At 43.1% G+C, this 23962-nt stretch overlaps 1 protein-coding gene across 13 annotated transcripts in view; it reads left to right on the top strand.

The window, feature by feature from the left end:
• cep170aa (centrosomal protein 170Aa) overlaps nucleotides 1-23962 on the top strand; it is a 198809-nt gene that overhangs the window by 165564 nt on the left and 9283 nt on the right. For 9 of the 13 annotated variants that reach the window (XM_038815096.1, XM_038815166.1, XM_038815132.1 and 6 more), the window contains 4 exons: nucleotides 3284-3473; nucleotides 5236-5397; nucleotides 13317-13405; nucleotides 18900-18993. In XM_038815096.1, the coding sequence (XP_038671024.1) occupies nucleotides 3284-3473; nucleotides 5236-5397; nucleotides 13317-13405; nucleotides 18900-18993 (535 nt within the window). The remainder of the gene's footprint in view (nucleotides 1-3283; nucleotides 3474-5235; nucleotides 5398-13316; nucleotides 13406-18899; nucleotides 18994-23962) is intronic. The other 4 variants (XM_038815157.1, XM_038815176.1, XM_038815140.1 and 1 more) reach the window with 1 other exon arrangement.

Here is a 23962-nt window from a genome sequence, read left to right as displayed (position 1 = left end):
TGATACCTTAGTTTCTTAGCCATTTTATGCAAGTTGGTGTGAGCAGTTATTCCAGCTGAGCCAGACATTGTCTTTATCTGACATTTACAGGCATGCATTTCCAGAAGGGAACACTGATCAGCAATCATTGGGGAAAGTAAAGCTTGGCTTATGCTAAGGTTTCTTTCCTGAAGCTAGTTATAACACCACAGTCATCCGGACTGATATCCTTTAACCAAGCACACAGATTATTAATTTAATATGGAGGCTTTTTTCTGGGTGCATATTTTGGTCAGCAGGCGTGAATGACAGTCGGTTTCGTGCTTGCCGACAATTAAACTCTAGTTAAGCTCACAAAATGGGCAATGGACTGAAATGTTACATTGACCATGCGATTTATCCATTCAATTTAGTTTAAAATCCATTTAGTTAACTGGAAGCTAAAATAATCTATACTGTAAATTTAGGTTTAAAAGTTTCTGTTAAAACTATAAGATTATATATTGTGCAGATGTGAATTTCTCATTTAAAAATTCCACTCTTGGTTATTCCTTGAGGAACTTTGGGATTAGACCATAAGACATAGAAGCAGAATTGGGCCACTCGGCCCATTGAGTCTGCTTCACCATTCAATCATGGCTGATATTTTTCTCATCCCCATTCTCCTGCCTTCTCCCCATAACCTCTGATCCCCCTTATTGATCAAGAACCTATCTATCTCTGTCTTAAAGACACTCAGTGATTTGCCCTCCACATCCTTCTGCGGCAAAGAGTTCTACAGATTCACCACAAATTGTCAGTAAAAGAAAGGAAGAAAATAATAGTTGTATGTTATTAGTTTATTAAAGTATGGGATTAAATGAAAACATCGCTTATTGTCATGAGTAGGCTTCAGTGAAGTTACTGTGAAAAGCCCCTAGTCGCCACATTCCGGCGCCTGTCCGGGGAGGCTGGTACGGGAATCGAACCGTGCTGCTGGCCTGCTTGGTCTGCTTTAAAAGCCAGCGATTTAGCCCAGTGAGCCGAGTGAATTACTGATTTTATTTCTGTCCTTCATGCTTTAACCTAACCTTAGAACATGTGTGTTTTAATTTTTCCAATCGCATAGCATCTCTATAGCATATCTGAACTGAGACTGCCATGTTGTGGAATGCTTTCTCTTTAAAATCAACTACCCCCCCCCCCCCCCCCCCCCCCCAGTCCCATTGGTCTGGTATGAGCTTAACACCTGTAAAAATAATGTTATATCCTACCACAACACTGAATCCCTCCAGTATCTTTAAGAAAGAACTTTGAATGCTGAATGCCTGCTTATCCAGCGCTGCCATTTTATCGCTCATCCCTAATTGTTTTGAGAAGACAGTGATGAGCCTTGAACCAATGTCGCAAGTTTGAATGGTTGCTAAGTCTCTTCAGTGGCTATTTAAGACTCCACCATATCTGGAACACATATAGGCCAGACTGGGTAAGGACAGCAAGTTCCCTTTCTTAAAGGGACATCCGTATTTGGATTTTTAAACAACAATCCAGCAGCTTCATGGCCACTTATACTAAATAATATTTATTTTGCTTCTAGATTTTTTTTTTTGAAAACTTAATTTAAATTCTCACAATGCCACGGTGGAATTGAAGTCACTCTATTTAGATTAGTATCTGCCTTCTGTATTACTAATCTGGAAAGAAAACTGTTCCACCACTATGCCTCAAGCAGTGAAAAAACACTCAATAATAATAATCACCTATTGCCACAAGTAGGCTTCAATGAAGTTACTGTGAAAAGCCCCTAGTCGCCACATTCCGGCACCTATTTGGGGAGGCAGGTACGGGAATTGAACCCGAGTTACAGGCTAGGTTCTGCATTACAAGTCAGCTATTTAGCCCACTGTGCTAAACCAGCCCATTGGTTTCTATATGTTTCACCCTAAATTAATATTGAAGGCCATCAGAAGGGAAGACTAAATTTTAAAAAAAATTAATGCAGTTACTGGTTCCTCTTTGCTGAAAAATTGACAGTCTCCGGATTTAGTGGGCTGACGTCATGCGATAAGTATCTTTTGACTCCAGAATAGGTTTGATGACCATCTTCCCTCAGGGTAGTAAGTGTACCTGAGGAAAGGAAGTTTGGGATCCGCCATTTAGTTATGGTATGTAAACAAATTTGAGTTGAGATAACAGCAAACTACTTCAGGAACCAAACATCAAGCTATACCCAATGATATAGACCAACGAGTGTCTCATTTGTCTGCACTGGTGCAGTCTGAATTTGAAGGCCATAACTTTTCAAGGGTATAAAATTAGGTTGCAGCACTCCCATTAGGAGAGAAATACAACTGCAGCAATGAAGATGCCATTTGACCCATCGATTAGATTGTTAAAACTAGGTCTACCCAGAAGTGGATATTCTGCATCAACATTTTGCGACCTGAGACTCTTGCAGGCTTTCACAGAATTTTATAGCTATGCCCTGAGATGGTATATCACTATTTTGGCAACAGAGGTCCCTGTTCTTCCATTCATAGAACAAAAGACACACACATAATTTGGGAGGAGACGAGGTTTGTCTTTCTAGTCACCTATTACTAGCTCAGGAACACTTGCTGTACCGATCAGTGTTTTGACCGACAAGGAATGTGCAAAGGGAATAACTTGCTGATCTGAATCGCGTAATCTGGCACAACAACATCCTGGACTTGTTGTTGAATGTGCCAGATTAGTGGAAACTGAAGTTACAACAATTTGTTATTGATATTCAGGAATATCCTTGTTTTGAATGTTTATACCAATGTTTTGCATTTCACCACTGACTTGGTGTAGCATTTAACAGAATAACTGAGGTTTTCCTGTTTTGTTTCAAACTTTCCCATTCTTTGAAAGATGTTCAGCTTCAAATATAAGCTCCATCCCCACCTATTTCTTGGCTTTCACGATTTGACACCGCTCGGAGATCTGTTTTACAAAATTTGTTTCTTTGTTTATTTTGATGTTCAGCATAGTGGGAAGGAATCGTTTTCTGATCAGATGAAAATATTCCTAAAAAACAACATTCCTAATGTAATTGGAGCTTAAATTTCTTTCAAAGACCTTGGGAGGAATCTACTTAGAGTATTTAATGCAATGTTTGCATTACATAAAAGAGACAGTCACTGTAAAAGCAGTAAAGGACTGTCCTATTTTCAGTTAAGTACAGCACGTCTGAAGATCAAACTGATTTATGATTTTTAACAGTAATAGTTTTTTAATGCTGGTAATCTTTGTAATGGGTAATTTTTCAGGATTTGGTGTGCATTTCTTTTCTCATGATCAGGATCAGTCAAGATTTGGCCAAGGATCTGGCCATCCTTGCACGTGAAATCCATGACGTGGCAGGTGAGATAGATTCTGTGAGTTCATCAGGCACTGCCCCTAGTACCACAGTAAGCACTGCTGCCACCACTCCTGGTTCAACCATTGACACAAGGGAAGAGGTAGGAGAGCTTCATGGAGGAATGCCTAAGGTTCTTGCTTTTTTATTTCCTTTTCGTTCTAGCTTTCCATCCTGAGTACTATAAACACATTTTATTTTCCTTCGCTTTTCTTGGCTATTTGGTTCAGTTATTTGTTGGACATTTTTTTGAATGTCCACTTGCATTAATTATTGTAATTGCTGTTCAACGTGAAATTTTTAAAACTAAACCTCAGTAGTTGCTCAAGTGAAAAGTTAGAAATTTGATGGCAAAATTGAAGTGTTTATCGTATTTTGCATTAACATTTGAACATTAGATACATTTGTTTGTCTTATCCCTCACTAATTAACTTAGCTATTCATCTTTCCATTATAAGAGTGTTGGCTCCTTATAAAGTCTCATCAAGTTGTTGAAATCCTGGTGATTGTTTCGTGAAATATTTGTGTAATTGGTTTAAATATAACTAAATATACTGTATTTTAAATTGGATTTATATAATCTACATAATTCAATAATACAGCAGCCATTTTACTTTATAGAAGAGTTGAAATGTAATATTTCTAATTGAAATGTGCTTTACATTCTTTAAATCTACTACACGTTTCCAGTCCTGATGGTGCCTGTTTGGGGGTCTTAGGCTATGTATGTAATGCTAAATGAAGGGTTTTTTAATGGCTATGTGGAAGAATAAGGTTAAAATTGTAATCTTACACATAACCTCTTCTGGAAATACAATTTTTAAACACAACCATGAAAATTGTCCCCTTCAGGTCTGAGCTTTCATTGGTTGGAAATCATGCTTTGGAACAAAGTACTACCTTCTGTGGGTTGCAATGATTTCTGCAAATTCATTTCCAGAATCAAATACAAAAGCAATGCTTTTGTATATATTTATACTTACAGTCACTTGATCTGAGCAATAGATGTAATCTTGGATGTTTATTTCCTCGGAAATGCAAAATTTATTTACAAACACGGTGTGTTGTTCATACCACCTACTGTCAAGACACGTTACTAATTCTTCTAAATAATATGGTTACAAACTAGACAAATTACTTGACTTATGCTTTAAAACATTTTGGTGTTTCCACAAGGAATTTGGAGAAAAAAGAACTACTTTGAAATATTAGCTGTTTAATGCAAGTGTTTATTCCATGAAAACCTGTCCAATAGCACTGCGATTGTGTAACACCACATATAACAAAAATTAATTATTCTTCAGTGTGTTTGCTATATTTTGCAATTTACTATTTAAACTAGTGAAACTTGTGCTTAGGTGAACTAACCAAAATATAATATTTCCATAACTTAGTGTCAATTCACCCTCTCCATAAATAGATTGGTTGAATTTATGCCCATTTTAATTTGATCACCTATTTGAATATGAAAATGTAATTTTATCCCATTTTGGACGCACAAAATTCCGAATGTCACTAGCAGTGGTCCTTAAATGAACTCGGTCCATGTTTCACTGCTAGGTTTAATAGAAAAGTTTGAAGGACCAGAAAATTGGCACTGCTGTCCACTTAGTACAAATAGAAATTGGTGTAATTATTGTTTCAACGTTCCAGAGTTTGGACTTGTAAAATAGTAGGAATGTTGAATCATCTTCATCTAGAATTGGGCATTGTTGCTGGCTGAATACAGGGTCGCTGATTTCAGGAGTGGCGGTGGGAATGGGGATGGAGGAATCCTTCAGACTTTTCTGGTGCAAAATATAAGCCCACTATAAATGTGCGTAGTGTTGTTAAACTAAACTAAAAGAATAATTTTAATCTTTTCCCCTTAAATAACTTCTTTCTTTCCTGATCAGTTGGTTGATCGAGTTTTTGACGAAAGTTTGAACTTTAGAAAAATCCCTCCAGTGCCATGTATAAAACCACCGGCTGGAAATGGCAGACCAAGTGATTCCAGAGCTCGGATTTTAGAAGTTGCTGATCAGGCTACAAAGAAGAAAACATGGAGTAGGGATGAAGTAAGAATTGCAACAATTGATCTCAATTAAGAAACAGAGTCTTTACATCAGAGCGATAGAAACAGGAGTAGGCTGTTCAGCTGCTTGAGAATGTCATGGCATTCTGTTAATTTACAGCTGGACTGTATCTTAACTCCTTTTACCCACCTTTTCTCAATGTCCGGGATAAACTTACCTAAAAATGTGCTGATCTCATCCAGTCTTGGAAGATTTCAATTGGTGCAGAATCCACAGACATTTGGCAAGGAGAGTTCTAGATTTCTTTAATGCTTCTTGTGCGTGTGGGGTGGTGAGGGGGAGGGGATTTTTGAGCTCCATGTGCTGTCATTCACAAAACTTGCCTACTTCTGCCTCACATCATCACTTACCTATGCCCCTTCTCAGCCCAGTTAGGGGTGAAACTTTTGTACATAACTTTGTCGCCTCCAAACTCAGCCACTAATCTGTTCTAGCTGAACCTCCCACCCACTGTAAACCTAAGATCACCCAAAGCTTTTATTGCCCAAACCTTATCCCCCACCTACCACCTCTGTTCATGCCAAACTGAATTGATCTCTCCAAATATCTTTTCATAATCTCCCCTCTTTAGAACTCCTAAACTCACCATTTCTCTGGCTCTTTTCACATTATTGGCAATGGTGGCTTCAGGTGCTTAGACATCATATTCTGGAATTTCTTTCAAAAAGTCCTCCCCCTCTCTCTCGTTCTTGAAGCCCCACTTAAAACCTACCATTTTGTTCAAGCTAGTGGTCATCCCATCTAGTATTTCCTCCTCTGACCTGGAATTCATTTTTAGCTGAAGTTTCTTTTGTGCACTGTGCAATTACAAATTGATATTTTTTGGATCAATAGCATAGATTTTGTGTAGTAATGACAGAAAAACTGTTAGTCTTTGAGGTGCAATAACAGTGAATTCTACCACAACTTCTGGAGTTTGCACCTTATTAAAATTCTTTTTTACGGGATTTGAGAGTCGGTGGCATATTGAACTGATGAAAGTATTCGTTTTAACACTTGGTCTCACTGCAAAATCTCATTCCTAACTGCTCTCCATTTCAGAGGGCATTTGAAAGTCAACCATATTGCTGTGGGTCTGTAGGCCAGACCAGGTAAGGCCAGCAGAATTCCTTCCCTGAAGGACATTACTGAACCAGATGAGTTTTTATGACTATCAATAATGGTTTCAAGGTCATTAGACTTTTAATTCAGATTTTTATTGAATTGAAATTTCATCATCAGCTGCGGTGGGATTTGAAAACCGGCAAGGAACCCTGCGCGGGTGTCGGGCGGCTGGAGCTGAGGCATTGTGCCCAGTGTGCATGGCGGTCAGAGCTAAATGGAGGACGAGGCAGCAGGCCCGAAGCCAGGGCGCGATGTAGGTGACATGTCCCACATCGGGTGGCTCCCGCCTAGAATGTTGCCAGAAGATTCTTGAGGAATACAAAAAAGAAGAGAAAGTAGTTTTAAAGAAACTTTGTGAAAAGTTTTTTTTCAAAGGAAGAATATTTTGTTTTTTTATTTAAAAAAAGATTGAAGGAAAGAAGGGGGGAGGGGAAAAAGGAAAAATAATAAGTCACTAAAGGATGCGAAAAGCAGCGTCGAAGAAGGGAGGAAACACGGGCTCGCTGTTGAATGAGAGGACCAGCAAAAGCGCTGACAAGATGGCGGATGCCGGACCGCATGGTGGGGCTCCGCTCCTTACGGTGGAGAAGATGACCAGGTGATGGCTGTGGAGCTGGAAAAGCAGTGCGAGGCATGTGGAGGCTTTGAGGAAGGAGATGGCGGTCGCATTGAAGTCATTGGTGGAGGAGGCAATAGCTCCAGTGAGGGTAACTGCGGCAAGGACATCGGCTGAAGTGAGAGAGAGCAGGGCGAGAAGATGAAGGAAGTTCAGGAGGCCGTGTCGCAACACAGCGACCAGCTCACCTCAATGGGGGACGAGCTGCGGAGGGTGGTGGAGGTCAACAGAGGACTCCAAGCAAAGCTCGAGGACTTGGAGAACTGCTCGAGGCAGCACAATCTGAGAATTATGGGCTTGCCCGAAGGGACAGAGAGCCCAAGGCCAACAGAGTACTTTGCTAAGAGGTTGGCAGATTTGATGGGGGAGGGTGAGAACTCCCGGTACGAGCTGGACCGAGCTCATCGGTCATTAAGCCCGAAGCCCAAAGTGAACGAGCTTAAGTACTGCATGAAGGAGAAGGTGTTAAGCTGGGCGAAGCAGAAGCGCAATGTGCAGTGGAATGGTGCTAAGAGTTCGGATCAATCAGGACTTGACAGTGGAGTTGGCAAAAAGAAGAGTGGCATTCGGGCAAGTGAAGGCGGCACTGTACAACAAGTGGATGCGATTTGGTATGGTATACCCATTGAAGCTGAGGTGACGTATAATGCCAAAGACTTTTATTTCAAGACCGCGGAGGCGCCTGAGGCGTTCGTGAGGGCAGAAGGCTTGGGACAGACGTGAGGAGCGGAGCTGGAAGAGAGACTGTGGACTGTGATTGTGCAGCTGGAAAATGTATAAATTCTATAACTTTCTTTTTACTTGCGTGTATTGTAATTTACTTCACTTCACATTGTTACAGAGTTCGATTTATTGGTTGGGTTGATTGGCATTCTGTGTTGCGACGGTTATATCTTATTTTAGTGAATTGTATGGGTTGGATTGTTTTTGTTTTTTCTCTGGGACTGGGTGGGAGGGGACGGTATACCTTGGCGGGGGGAGCTACCCGCGCTAGCTAACTAAAGTCGGCTAGCGAACTGAGGTGAGGTGAGAGGAGGGCTGTGGACATTGGAGCCTGGTTAGCAGGTTTCGATGGGCCTACGAGGCGAGCAAGGGGCGGGGGAGAAGGGATCGATGCTGGGAGTTGTTTTTTCGAGAGGAGATGTAGGGGTTTTGGGAGGGGGAAGGGGTTCGGTGTTAATAATGGATAGGGGCGGGTCAGGCTCATGGGGCAGGGCCCGGTGGTATGATGGTGGTGGATAAGAGGGGTGGGGGGGGTCGGGTAAGAGATCCCCAGTTAGGATAGACATGTGGAACGTCAGGGGGCTAGGTCCGGTCAAGAGATCAAGGGTGCTTGTGCATTTTAAAAGTTTGAAAGCCAATGTAGCAATGCTGCAGGAGACTCAATTGAGGGTGAAGGACTAGCTGAGACTTGAAAAGGGCTGGGTTAGTCAGGTGTTTTACTCTAAATTTGACGGAAGGGCTCGAGGGGTAGCGGTAATGGTCAGCAAAAGTGTACGTTTCCAGATGGAGAATGTGGTGGCAGATCAGCGGGGTAGATATGTGATTTGACAGGGGCGCAGGAGGTGAGGTTTGTGGCACTGTTAAGTGTGTTGGCGTTGGCTGAGCTAATGGTGGAAATGGGAGGGGTGGACACTTGGAGGTTTCTGCACCCGAGGGAGCGGGAGACCTTGTTTTTCTCAGCAGTCCATAAGGTATACTCGCGGATCGACTTTCTCGTGGTGGGGAAGGCTTTGCTGGCTGGGGTGAAGCGGTCAGAATACTCAGCAATTGCAGTGTCAGATCATGCTCCGCATTGGGTGGATATAGTACTAGAGAAGGGGGTAGCGCAGAGGCTGGGGTGGAAATTAGATGTGGGACTTTTGGGGGACCAAGGGTTCTGTGACAAAATTGAAACGGTAATTGAGGAATATGTAGGTTTCAACTTTGCGGGTGAGGTGTCGAAGGCAGTTACTGGGAGGCCCTAAAGGTGGTGGTGAGGGGTGAGGTGATCTCGTTTAAGGTCAGGGTGACAAAGAGGAGAGGTTGGAGCAGCAGAGGATATTAGATGAGATGTTGGAGGTAGATAGGAGTTATGCAGAAGATGGGGACCCAGCGAAGTTGGAAAATTGGAAGGAACTACAGGCGAGCTTTGACCGACTATCTGCCAGGAAGGCGGTGCGCCAACTGAGACGAGCAAGGGGTGGAGTTTACGAGCATGGAGATAAGGCAGGGCAGGTATGTTAGCAGGTCAGCTCCGGAGGGAGGCAGCGGTAAGGGAAATTGCTCAGGTGAGGGACAGGGCAGGGAAGATGGTGGGTGCTCCGGATCTGATTAACAAGGTCTTTGAGGAATTTTGAGAGGTTGTACAGGTCAGAACCACCTGGGGGAGACCGGGAGATGCAGGAATTTCTAGATGGATTGGAGTACCCGAGGTCATGGGAAGGGGACAGAGCTACATTAGAAGGAGCGATAGTGAAGCAGGAGATAAAAGATGCCATTGGGAGGATGCAGTCAGGGAAGGTGGCAGGGCCGGATGGGTTTCCGGTGGAATATTATAAACAATTCAAGGATAAGCTGGCAGCCCTAATGGTGGGGATGTTTGAAGAGGCGATAGGGAAGGGGATGTGCCACAAACTTTGGGGCAGGCATCGATTTCCCTGTTGCTAATAAAAGATAAGGACCCGACGAAGTGTGAGCCGTATAGGCCCATATCACTTTTGAATGTGGACGCAAAAGTATTGGCGAAGGTGCTGCCGGGTAGGCTGGAGGAGTGCCTCCCGAAGGTGATAGGTGAAGAACAGACGGGGTTTGTGAGAGGGAGCAGCTTTTTTCATCCGTTAGAACGGTATTGAACGTCGTTATGACACTGGCGGAGGGGAAGGAAGCCGAGGTTGTTGTGGCATTGAGCGCTGAGAAGGCGTTTGACTGGGTAGAATGGGGGTATTGATGGCAGTCTGGAGCGGTTTGGGATTGGACCAAGGTTTGTGAACTGGGTAAAGCTACTTTATAAGGAGCCGACGGCGGGTGTCCGCACAAACAACATCAGCTCGAGATACTTTTCTCTCCACCGTGGGACTAGGCAGGGATGTCCCCCCTGCTGTTTGCACTCGCGATTGAGCCGTTGGCCATCACATTAAGAAGTTCGGGGGTATGGATAGGAATAGTGTGTGTGGTGGTGGGGGGGGGGGGGGGGGAATAGAGGATAGGGTGTCCTTATATGCCGATGACTTGCTGTTATACGTGTCGGAACTGTGTGTCGATAGGGGGAATATTGGAGCTGCTTCGAGTCTTTGGGTCTTTCTCTGGTTACAAACTAAATCTAGACAAGAGTGAGTATTTTGTGGTGTCTCAGCCAGGGGTGGGAGGGCTGCCATTCCGTAGGGCAGGGATTCACTTTAGGTACCTGGGGGTGCTGGTTGGCGGGGGGGGGGTCTCAGCCAGTACAACATTTCTAGTTTGGTGGGGAGAGTGAAAGCTGATCTGGCAAGGTGGGATGGTCTCCCTCTGTCACTGGCAGTTCGGGTACAGGCGGTTAAAGTGAACGTGTTGCCGCGATTTCTATTTATTTTTCAATGCCTGCCGATTTTCCTGCCAAAGGCTTTTTTCTGAGAGTTTGAGGGAAGGATTACTTTGTTCGTGTGGGGAGGGAAGGCGGCCAGAGTTAGAAAGGTGCTGCTACAGAGGGGAAGGCAGGCTTGAGAGTTCCGAACCTGATGTATTACTACTGGGCGGCGAATGTGGAGAAGCTGCGGAGCTGGGTCAGAGGGATTGATTCCCAGTGGGTCAGAATGGAGGAGAGTTTGTGCAGGGTGTCGGGATTGAAAGCACGAGCAACAGCGCCGCTTCCGATAGCCCCGGGGAAGTACTCCGAGAGTCCGGTAACAATAGCTTCATTGAGAATTTGGAGGCAGTTTCGCCAACACTTCGGGTTGGGGGAATGGTCAAGGGAAATACCGATTTGGGGGAACCACAGATATGAGCCAGGGAAGTGGGATGGAAATATTTGGAAATGGGAGGTGAAGGGGATTAAGACAGTAAAAGATTTGTTTCTTAGGGGTCGGTTTGCAGGATTGAAGGAGCTGGAAGTGAAGTATGGGCTGAAGCAGGGGGAAATGTTTAGATACATGGAAGTTCGAGATTTTGCCAGAAAGGAGATACAGAGCTTCCAGGTGGAGCAGGCCTCCACATTGCTGGAGTAGGTGTTGACGACAGGAAGAGTGGAGAAGGGGGTTTACGGAGCTATTTTGGAAGAGAAGAAGGCACCACTGGAAGGGTTCAAAGCAAAGTGGGATGAAGAGTTGGGAGAGGATATGGAGGAGGGATTCTGGTGTGAAGTGCTCCGGAGAGTGAACGCCTCCACCTCGTGTGCGAGGTTGGGGCTGATACAGCTGAAGGTGGTATACAGAGCACACCTCACGAGGGCAAGGATGAGCCGATTTTTTGAAGGAGTAGAAGATGTGTGCGAGCGTTGCGAGGGGGGGCGCCCCGCTAATCACGTTCATATGTTTTGGTCCTGTCCAAAGCTAGAGGATTACTGGAAGGAGATTTTTAGGGTAATTTCTAAAGAGGTGCGCGTGAAACTGGACCCGGGCCCCCGAGAGGCCATATTCGGGGTGTCGGACCAGCCAGCGTTGGAAATGGTTGCAGAGGCGGATGTTGTAGCCTTCGCCTCGTTGATCGCGTGAAGGCAGATCCTGATGGGTTGGAGAGCAGCCTCTCCACCCTGTGCCCTGGCGAGGCGGGGGGACTTGTTGGAATTCTTGATTCCTGAGAAGGTTAAGTTTGAACTATGGGGAAGGATGGAGGGGATTTACAATTCATGGGCCTTATTCATTATGCACTTTCAAGAACTGGATAACATCAAACATTAGTTGGGGGGGGGGGGGGGTGGGTGGGGGAGGAGGGGGACTGTGTATTAAGTGTGACTATGGGTAATCCCGGATTCCTTTTTGTCATTTGTTTATGTAAACATGCGGGCTAATGTTTGGGGGTTGGTGGGAGGATGGGATCGTTGTTATTGAGATTGACATATTTGTTGCTGATTATTGTTGGTGGGTGTAAATTTGGGAGAAAAGGTGAAAAAAGAGGAGAATAAAAAATATTTTTTAAAAAACCTTTTGTATTCACGTACCAGGACGCTCTGATCACTCTACCACTGAGTTATGAATTCTCTCTCCATTTAAATTATATACTGTTTTTCGATTCTTGTTGCCAAAATGGACATGTTTACAATTCCCACATTACACTCCATCTGCTAAATTTTTGTCACTTTTTTAACCTATCTATATTCCTTTGTAGACTCTTTATCTCCTCTTGACAACTACTTTCTTACCTATCTTGGTGTCATCAGCAAATATAGGTACTATATGCATTGGTCTCCTTGTCCAAGTCATTGATATCGATTGTATATATGGAGTGATTAAAATGTGAAGGATAATAATCTTTATTAATGTCGTAAGTAGGCTTACATTAACACTGCAATGAAGTTACTGTGAAAATCCCCTAGTCACCACTCTCCAGTTCCTGTCTGGGTACACTGAGGGAGAATTCAGAATGTACTCTTCACCTAACAAGCATGTCTTTCGGCACTTGTGGGAGGAAACCGGAGCACCCGGAGGAAACGCACGCAGACACTGAAAACATGCAGACTCCACACAGACAGTGACCAAAGCCGAGAATCGAACCAGGGACCCTGGATAATCAGTGCTTTTAACTTTCTGATTTGTTGTCTGAAACGTCTTCAGTGTGATTGGCTGCTTATCGTGCTTAATGCCCTCAGTGTTGCTGGATGCATGAAAATCCCCTTGACGTGCCCCAAATTCAAATTAATGCCATGAAAGGTAGCCTGCACGCCACAGAGATTGCTAGGTCTTTGTGGGCAGCTTTCTTTGAGTCAGCAATGAGCACCCTCTTTTCACTGCTGACTGCAAAATGCAGGCAGTTGATTATTATTTCCCCAAAGAGGAGTTCTGAACAATTGTAGTGGGAAAATGAAAGAACATCTATCTAAGTCTACATTTTTGACAGAAACCTCTTTTTTTTTGCTATTTACATCTTAAGTGTATCAACAGGACTAATGAGATTATTTGAATAAAAATGTAATGTTTGATCTGATGTAATAGGCTCCAGTTGCACTTATAATTTCAGTTTTCTTTGATTTTACCATCATATTCCCTCATTGGTATTTTTTATATTTTAGGCGGTTCTAGACAGTTTGATGTTGACCTCTGTATCCCAGTTGTCACAAAAAATAAGACACGCAATGGAGAAAACTGCTCTGAAGATCAGGTAATCAAAGAACTTTACATTTTCATTTTTTGTTAATGGGAGGTCAAAAGTGAAGAGGGAGACAATTACAGACTATTCAAAATTGTACACTTGTGCAGTTTCCATAGATGGAAAATGGTTTTAGATTCATATCAATGTAAACAGTGTTAGGCCTTGAGTGGAATATAAATTGCCCAGATTGAATCTTGGCAAATGGTGTCAGACAACATAGAACAGTACAGCACAGTACAGGCCCTTCAGCACACGATGTTGTGCCGACCATTTATCCTAATCTAAGATCAACCTAACCTACACCCCTTCAATTTACTGCTGTCCATGTGTCTGTCTTGAGAGTCGCTTAAATGTCCCTAATGACTGACTCCACCACCTCCGTTGGCAGTGCATTCCACGCACCCACCACTCTGTGTAAAGAACCTACCTATGACACTCCCCTATACCTACCTCCAATCACCTTAAAATTATGTCCCCTCGTGACAGCCATTTCCATCCTGGGGAAAAGTCTCTGGCTATCCACTCTATCCATACCTCTCATTACCTTATACACCTCTATCAAGTCACCTCTCTTCCTTCTTCGCTCCAGTGAGTAAAGCCCTAGCTCCCACAACCTTTCTTCATAAGACGTGCCCTCCAGTCCAGGCAGCATCCTGGTAAATCTCCTCTGTACCCTCTCCAAAGCATCCACATCCTTCCTATAATCCGACCAGAACTGAACACAATATTCCAAGTGTGGTCTAACTAGAGTTTTATAAAGCTGCAGCATAAACCTCGCGGCTCTTAAACTCAGTCCCGCTGTTAATGAAAGCCAACACACCGTACGCCTTCTTAACAACTCTATCAACCTGGGTGGCAACTTTGAGGGATCTATGTGCGTGGACCCCAAGATCCCTCTGTTCCTCCACACTTCCAAGAATCCTGCCTTTAACCCTGTATTCAGCATTCAAATTCGACCTTCCAAAATGAATCACTTCACATTTATCAAGGTTGAACTCCATCTGCCACTTCTCAGCCCAGCTCTACATCCTGTCAATGTCCTGTTGTAACCTGCAACAACCCTCAACACTATCTACAACTCTACCAACCTTCGTGTCATCGGCAAACTTACTAACCCACCCTTCCACTTCCTCATTCAAGTCATTTATAAAAACCACAAAGAGCAGAGGTTCCAGAACCGATCCTTGTGGGACAACAGGGCTGGGTCTCCTGGCTAGGGCTGGAGTGCTTTTCTTTCTTTCCTTGTAAGTGGGAGTTGTGCCCTACCCTAAATGGGGTTAGATATGATAGGGGGGGGGGGGGGGGGGGGGGGTGTTGTTAACCTTTGGCTGATTATCTTTCCGTTAGTTGTATGCTTCGTGGGTATCCTGTCGTTCCCCTTGGGGGCATGTTGTCTGCTTGTCAGTGCGGTGGTCTTGGTTTATGGCCCCTCCTTGAGTGTTGTGATGAGTCAGGACCTGGGCTGGGTCCTGAGCTTTTATTGTCCAGAGGGCCAGTTCTGGTCTTTTCGCTCCTCCTTCTGTGGGAGACCCTGGTTTTGAGTAATACCTGGACTTGTTGCTGCTCTCTCCGTTATTTGTTGACTATATGATTGACATTGATTCTGTTCCAAGCCTGGATGGGATTCTGTTCTGGGTGTGGCTGGAAGTTCGATTACATTTTGGATGCGCATGTAATTTCATCTTATGGGCTGGGGTTTTCAGGACTTCCTGTAATTTTTTTGTGCGGAGTATGATGTATCCATTCTTGGCTTTTGCAAAGGTGCTGTAGTCTGATATCCAAGAGAGATGGCTATGTTGGGTTGCTGATGCCTAGTGTGCAGCTGGAGCAGAGGGGTTTGTGTGTTGGTGTGCACCCGATCTGGCTGAGGGTAGTGCAGCATGGGAGGGTGTGCAGCATGCTACCATGCCATGCTTTTGTCCTGCTCTTAAATTTTTAGATTCAGATTTATTGTCACGTTTACCAAGGTACAGTGAAAAGTACTGTTCTGCGTGCAGTCCAGGCAGATCGTTCCATACATGAAAAACCTAGGGCATATGATAAATACACAATGTAAATACATAGACATCAGGTGAAGCATGCGGCGTATAGTGCTACAACAGTAGAGAAGATGCATAGATCAGTTCAGTCCATAAGCGGGCAATTCAGGAGTCTAGTAACAGCGGGGAAGAAGCTGTTTTAGAATCTGTTGGTGCGTGTTCTCAGACTTTTGTATCTTCTGCCCGATGAAAGAGAGAATAAACCTGGGTAAGAGGGGTCTTTGATTGCCTGCTTTCCCAAAGCAGCGGGAGGTGTAGACAGAGTCAAGGGATGGGAGGCGAGTTCACAACTCTAGTTTCTTACGTTCTTGGGCTGAGCAGTTGCCATACCAGGCTGTGATGCAGTCAGATAGGACTTGTGGTGGATCTGTAAAAATTATTTCTGTGGTGCATCTGTAAAAATTGGTAAGAGTCATTGTGGACATGCAGAATTTCCTTAGTTTCCTGAGGAAGTATAGGCACTGTTGCACGCGCTTGGTTGTAGCGTCGACGTGGGTGGACCAGGACAGATTGTTGTTAATGTTTACACCGAGGAAGCTGTCAACCATCTCCACCACGGCACCATTGATGCAGACAGGGGCATGTATGGCACTTCGCTTCCTGAAGTCGATGACCAGCTCCTTTGTTTTGTTGACATTGAGGGACATTGATTGTTGCCATTGCACCATGCCATTAGCTTCTCTAATTCCCTTCTGTACTCCGACTCATCGTTGTTTGAGATCTGATGCATTCGTGTCATCAGCAAACTTGTAGATGGAGTTCCCTTGGTTTTCTGGTGGGGTAACAGGAATATACAGTTTCACCCAATGATTGTACCCAGCCAGTTGTGATGTTGTTCTCCTGTTCCATTTTGTGCCCATGTATGTTGAGCCTTTTTTTTCTGCTCTCTTCACATATGATATTTTGTAACTTTGCATCTGTTTCTAAATTGTCAAATTCCAGTAAATATGCTTGGACAAAACTGTAAGTGGTTTTGAGGAAAGGAAAATGTTTGCCTTGTTCTATTAATTTAAATTATTGATTTAAAGGGCTGTTGCAGCACAGATTAGCAGGATTGATTTCCACTTCAAATCTAACAGATCTGCATCTTCTTGAGTTTGCACAGAATCATAAATCTTCTATTACTGAGGAAATATGGAATTGTACATCTCTAAACCGTGCCCCTCGCACCGTAAACCTATGCCCCCTAGTAATTGACCCCTTCTGGGGGGAAAAGTCTCTGCCTATCCACTCTTGTCTATGCCCCTCAATTTTGTAGACATCTAAAAGGTCGCCTCTCCACCTCCGTTATTCCAGTAAGAACAAACCAAGTTTATTCTGCCATTGTGTGCATAGTACAACTAAACTGAGATAAATCTGTAAAAACAAAGCAATGTTTTTCCTTTAAAAACTGATATTTTTATAGCAGCCTGTAGCTTGTTTGCATTTGCTCGATTGTTTCCACATTAGAGATGCTTCTTAGATTATTCAGTAGTTTTCTTCCTGTACTAATTTTGCTTTATTGTTAGAATATGCCATATTGTCATTACAATTGCAGGCTTCCTTCCTGCCTGCCTGACCCATTTGTGGCAGCCAGATATCAGGCCTCAGTCTGCCTACTCAATCTGCCCTTTTTATTCTTTCAAGCCACCTTATTTCAGGCCTCTGCTTACCCAGGCTTTTTGTTTTCTCTGGTGGTTTAGATCTGATCTTGAACCGACAAATTTGGTCTACTATAAATCAGTGATTTTTCAATAAATATATTACAAAACATTAAGCAACATATCGTCTGACTTTCTATAGTCCATGCTTTGGGAGATACCTGGCAAGAACATGTTTTGCAAAGTGAAATCTTGCACAACTGGGGAATTGAGCTGAGATCACGCAATTTATGGTACTTCCTATTTTCTGGTGATTAAGTGCTATGCTGCAGATCATAGAACCCATAAACTCCTACAATGCAGAAGGGGGCCATTCGGCCCATTAAGTCTGCACGAACCCTCTGAACGAGCTCTACTTCGGTCCACTCCCCACCCTATCCCCTTAACCCCACGCATTGATCATGACCAATCCCAGAGATGTCAGCAAAGGACCTTGCATTGTAAATTTCAGTCTAGAATATTTAATTAAATTAATAGAATAATAGAATTAAGTAATAAAATATTTCATGAAATGATTTGTGATATTCAATAATTAATCTCAACATTGCATTAGTATGACTACCTTGGAGATCTATTAAGGAAATATATTACAAGAGCAAGAATAGTGTATGGCTTAACAGAGCATGCAACCTGGCCTTATCTGTAACTGTTTACTAGTTCATACTCCCTTTTATCTACAGAATTGTGAAATGCTCTTGCATCAAAGTCTCCAGAATACCAAAGAGCAGTGTTCATCCATTGCACTGACCTAGGTAGATGTGCAATTTCAGTGGTAACTTTGAGGGATCTATGTGCGTGGACCCCAAGATCCCTCTGTTCCTCCACACTTCCAAGAATCCTGCCTTTAACCCTGTACTCAGCATTCAAATTCGACCTTCCAAAATGAATCACTTCACATTTATCAAGGTTGATTGCAGTAGAACTAAACTTTCATTTGTACCTTTGAAAATTCATCGGTGTAACTGAAAGAGCCAAAAGAAATTTCCACAAGAAGATATGAAGTCTGTTTATATTACAAGATGAGTAATCAGAGACCAGGCTAATGTTCTGGGAACTTGGGTTCAAATCTTGCCATGCTGGCTGTGGAATTTAAATTAAATTAATTTAAAAGTTAGAAAAGCAAAGAAAGTTTTCCGAAATGATAGTCACCATGAAGCTGTTATTGATTGTCATTTAAACCCCATGTACCTTCCTTACCTAGACTGGCCTACGTGTGATTCCAGACCCATAGCAATGCCATTGATTATTGACTGCTCTCTGCAATGGCCTTTCAAGCCACTCTGTTCAAGGGCAACAGATTCTAGCCCACATCCCATGAAAGAAAAATAAAGTGTGCTCAAGTTGCACAATGATTTCCATGGAAAGCAAAAGCAATAAATTATTCAATGAATAACCCCTTTGAACAGTTTACTGTGCAGCATTTATATCATTTAAGTTAATGTTCTTTTGCACTGTTATACCTCTCAAAGGCATCACACCTGAAAATATGACCTCAGAAACATTACGTGACCTCAGAGGTTTTATGTAAATTGAGTAAAAGAAAACCCATTAGAGGCTTGGATACACAATTCTATTCTAAACGGTTAAGAAAACTTCTAATCAACATGAATTAGCACCACTAAGCCATCCAGTCAAGTTAATAAATTCATCCATCATTTTCCTTTTTTAAAACATGTTTAAGATAAGGTTGCTTTGTGTTGCTAAGGAGAACTATTCATGAGCACATAAGTAAATAAGAATACGGGGTGTGGGGAGGGAATTGTCATTTTTTTCCTTCCACTTTGTCCTAGCAATGACTAATAAACAGTTTCACTTGTTTTGTAGGATTTTGTTCAAGAATGAAGACAGAAACTGGGAAGAAATTGAAAACAAAATGCGATCTGAGAGCGAAGTTCCTATTTTGAAAACGTCAAATAAGGTGGGAAAAGAGATGCACTCTTCAGTGTACATCGTAATTGCTTCCTTGTAAATTTGTATGCCTGTGCTTTACCGACTTTCTGGCTAGAATTCAGTTGAAAATGCCATCTGTGCCTTGCTGAATATTTGCTGTAAGCAAACTATGGGTATGGTTGTTTGGCTCACCATGTTGAAGTATTGTTGAGTGTGTGAATGCCCTTTTGTTTACTGCACTAGCTGCCGTAAAGCAGCTCAGTTTAAAGGACAAAGTGAGATTGACTGGTCAGGGAGAAGGTAAGTGGATGGAATTTGGGTGGTTGGGACCGGGGGAATGAGTGGGGGAGTGTCTTGTAGTAATTTGTGGTGTGTGGATCACTTGAAGTTTAATTTCAAAACATTAAAACAGCAAAATTGAAAAATGGACAGTCTTAAAAAGTAGTACCCCAGTTTAAGCTGCAAAAGGGATCTTGGTGTATTCCTTTAAAGCCAGTGGTGCCAGTCATAATTAACATTGGGAGCACAATTTTGAGATGAAATTTAAGGAAGATAATTAATTGAATAGCGTTTTTTTACAAGTTTGGTTTATCAGCATGATGGAATTATTTTAATAAACTCAGTATTAATGATTCAATTGTCACAATGGGCAAGACATATTGAACTTTTACTGAGAGACAGTTTAGGAAGGAAATGAAATGTTCCCAAGCGGAGGGATTGAAAGTTATTTGGTAGTCTAGAGTAATTGCAACTACAAATTGAATTTCCTGTGTTTGTGAACTGGCCTGAAGGCACTCAGAAATGCTTCATTACTTATTTTTCAACTATTCACAATCAGATTACAACATTTTGCTCAGATGCTTGTTGCTTGACTGCAGAAAATTATTTTGTATAATTTTAGGATGGGTAACCCTGTTAACCAAACCTTGAAGTGAATTATAACCACTAGCCCCAATAGGGACTGCCTTAGTCTCCCTCAACAATCGGCTCACTTGAGTTCAAAACAGCCACTCCACACAGACGCTTATTTTGGTAACAACTTCTCCCATAATGAAGATGACTATCAAGAAATATTACTTTCCTCCAGATAGCCAGTGAATTGTATGTATGTTCTATAGTGCAAGCTCCACACAGTCACCCAAGGCTGGAATTGACCCTGTGTCCCTAGAGCTGTGAGGCAGCAGTGCGAACAAATGTGCCACCATGCCATCCACATCGTTGAGTGGGTTTGGTTGCAAAAGTGGAAAGTATCGTGAGAGGGCCTAAGTCTCAGCGTAAAAGCGGGAAACAATCGTTCCCACGCCCCGTCAGTGGTAGGCCACGTTTCCCATCGTTCAGGATCATGAACCTCTTTGAAAATACGTATCACATCATTATCAGGGCCATATGCGGGAATTATACCGTCCACATCAAAAAATGTGTCCACAGCACTTGGTGCAGGTAGAAGGTAGGCAGGGGTTTCACAATTTGTTGTTGGCGGGCAGCCTCTGATTCGCCCACCCTACTGATCCAGGTGTATTTGAAGGCCGCCCCAGCGCACAGCGAGCACACCAGGAAACATTTATTCACACAGGTAACCCCCTCCAGTACCAAACTGGCATCATCTTTATTTCTAGTATTTTCTGTTTTTACCAGGGAAGCTCTTAGCTGGCTCAGAACACGTGTCCCATTGGTACTGTTACTAACTGGATTGAAGAGAATTCTTCGTGACTTGGACAGGGGATTACAGGAGTTAGAATAACAATAGTAATGGTTTAGAATTTAGACTTCAGCTTTCAGCAGATTGATGACACTTGTCAAATACAGCAATAAAAAAGCCATTACCATGAATTACTATCCTGATAAAAAGATCTTTGCAGTAGTGTGAAATATTGTTGGCATGCATCCATCTCCAAAGTAGTAGTAAAGGTAGGTCAAATTTGTGTGCTCACATTCAGTTGATTACAAAATATTCAGAAAATGTTTTATTTAAAAAATTTTATTCATTTTTTTTATAAATACCAGTTAAACTTTGCAACAATCTGTTCGCTAATAAATTTGAAACCACAAATGGTCATTTGAAGTTCTCCTCCATCTCCCCAATATGGGGCTGTTACATCTCCTCATTTTAAGATACAATGGGCTGGGAGGGGTTCCCTAGATTGCCGGGATACATCCTGCTGTAGCGACTGCTGCTTCCTGATGTGGAAGGGGAGGGAAGAATTGGGGATATATATAAGTGGCTGGGGGAGCAGGGAGGCGAGCGGGTGATGAAGATCAAGGAGAAATGGGAAGCGGAGTTGGGAAAGAGATCAATTGGGGAGTATGGATTGAGGCACTGCGAAAGGTAAACGGGACCTCCTGTTGTGCAAGGATGAGCCTGATACAGTTTAAGGTGGTGCACAGGGTGCATATGACTCGGGCGAGAATGAGTGGGTTCTTTCAGGGGGTCGCAGATGAGTGTGAGAGGTGTGGGCGGGGGCCAGCGAATCGCGCGGGCATGCTTTGGGGTTGTGAAAAATTGGGAAGATTATGGCCGGGAGTGTTTGCGGTCTTAGCCAGGATATAAGGAGGAGGAGGTGGACCCGGACCCTCTGGTGGTCGGCATCGCCACCGGGGGTAGCAGCATGGTTGGATGACCTGTATGACTTCCTGCGGTTAGAGAAGATAAAGTATTAGTTAAGCGGCTCAGCAGGGGAGTTTAAGAAAAGGTGGGGGATGTCTGGGACCATGTTTGAGGAGCTGTTCGTCGTCGGGGGGTGGGTGATGGAGAGGGGGGGGTGAAAAAGGAGAAAAATCTACAAACTGTATGGCTGATTGTTGGGAAGTATGTTTCCCGGGGTGTTTATTTGCTGTAACCTACTTTGATACAAGTTTTTAATAAAATGTGTTTAAAAAAAATAATAATCCAGATGCTCTGGGGACCCTAGTTTGAATCCCACCATGGCAGATGGTGACATTGGAATTCAATTTTTTTAAATCCTGGAATTAAAAAGTCTAATCATGACCATGAAACCATTGTCAGTTGTCGTAAAAAAAAATAGTTCACTAATGTCCTTTAGGGGAAGGCAATCTGCTGTCCTTATTTGGTCTGCATGTAATTCCGGATCCACAACAACGTGGTGATTATTAAATGCCCTCTGAAACAGTCTAGCAAGCCAGTTCAAGAATAATTGGGGACAGGCAATAAATGGTGGCCCAGCCAGCGATGCCCACATCCCATGAATAACTTTTTTTAAAACATGGTATTGGAAGAAAAGTATGGACAGGGTAAAGAACTGGAGTGACCATTCAGGCTGAATATACTTCAGTAAGCTCTTGTGTTTTGTTCCCCTCCCCTTGTTAATTTCCAACATAATACATCCATTCCGAGCTGCATTAATTTTGGGGATGGTTTAGCTCAGTTGGATGGACAGCTGGTTTGTGATGCAGATCAAAGCCAACACTGTGGGTTCAATTTCCATATGGGCTGAGGTTATTCTTGAAGACCCACCTTCTCAACCTTAACCCTTGCCTGAGGTGTGGTGATCCTCCGGTTAGATCACCACCAGTCAGCTCTCCCCCTCATGGGGGAAAGCAGCCAATGGTCACCTGGAACTATAGCAACTTTATTTAATGTTGGGAAGCGGAAGCCTTTGCTGTTCTAATACCATCTGCTGGAAATGGCAAGAATGGAAAATTTTGTTTCATTTATGAAAAGCACTAGATCTTGAGTTAAGCTGAAAAGCAGTCTATCATATTTCTAAACATATGTATTTGGGTGAGATCTCTCATTAGTATTTCACACCTACAATTAACTTCATTTGTCATGTAGGGTAGCACGGTTGCACAAGTGGATAGCACTGTGGCTTCACAGCGCCAGGATCCCAGGTTCGATTCCTCGCTGGGTCACTGTCTGTGTGGAGTCTGCACGTTCTCCCCGTGTCTGCGCAGGTTTCCTCCAGGTGCTCCGGTTTCCTCCCACAGTCCAAAGACATGCAGTGAGGTGGATTGGCCATGATAAATTGCCATTCGTGACCAAAAAGGTTAGGAGGGGTTATTGGGTTATGGGGATAGGGTGGAAGTGAGGGCTTGGGTTGGTGCAGACTCGATGGGCCGAAGGCCTCCTTCTGCACTGTATGTTCTATGTCTGACCTAAATTGAACTATTTTCAGTATGGCAGGAATAATATAAGTCATTATCCTACTGTTAGATCAAACGCATTCTGTAGTATACAAGTACAGTTGGTATGTGATATAAATACCATGGCTACAAGAACAGATCAAAAGTTGGGAATCCTTCAATGAGTAACTCGCCTCCTGACTCACGAAAGCTGTCCACATATTGAAGACACAAATAGGAATACTTTCCACTTGCTCGAGTGAAGATAACTCCAACAACACCATCCAAGACAAAGCAGTCTGTCTGATCAGCACCCCATCCACTACCTTATATGTTGACCCAGTTCACCACTAACATCCGCACAATCAGCAACTTGCTAGTTTCATCGATAGCATCTTCCAGACCTACAATGTCTTGAAAAACAAGGGTAACACATGCGCCTGTGTACCACACTTGCAAGTTGCCTTCATGCATCAACTTGAGCCATATTTGGGTATCTTCACCGTCACTGGTCAAAAACTGCGAACTTCCTTTGGAACAGCAGAGGGATGTACCTACATCATGTGAACTGCAGTGGTTCAAGAAGGATTGTTGTCAATGCTCACATACTCTGAACGAATAAAACAAAGTGCCCTGTAATGGAATTGGATCTCATTATTTTAACAACTAAATCATCTAAATGGTTCCATTCTTGCTCTTATAACAGTAGTATGTAATCCACTGCTGAAGGTGAGCTTGGCAGTACCATTACAAAATCTGAAAATGATTCCTGCCACTAAAAATCAAGTCATTTTGGCACAAGTTTTATTCAGACCTCTTGAGAGCCACAGCTGTACCTCTAAATTATCATTATAAGAAGTCTTACAACACCAAGTTAAAGTCCAACAGGTTTGTTTTGAATCACTAGCTTTCAGGGA

Source organism: Scyliorhinus canicula, chromosome 1 (assembly GCF_902713615.1).
Source record: "Scyliorhinus canicula chromosome 1, sScyCan1.1, whole genome shotgun sequence".
Taxonomy (NCBI): Eukaryota; Metazoa; Chordata; class Chondrichthyes; order Carcharhiniformes; family Scyliorhinidae; genus Scyliorhinus; species Scyliorhinus canicula.
Note: the sequence above shows the minus strand (reverse complement) of the source record. Positions and strands in the feature narration are given on the sequence as shown.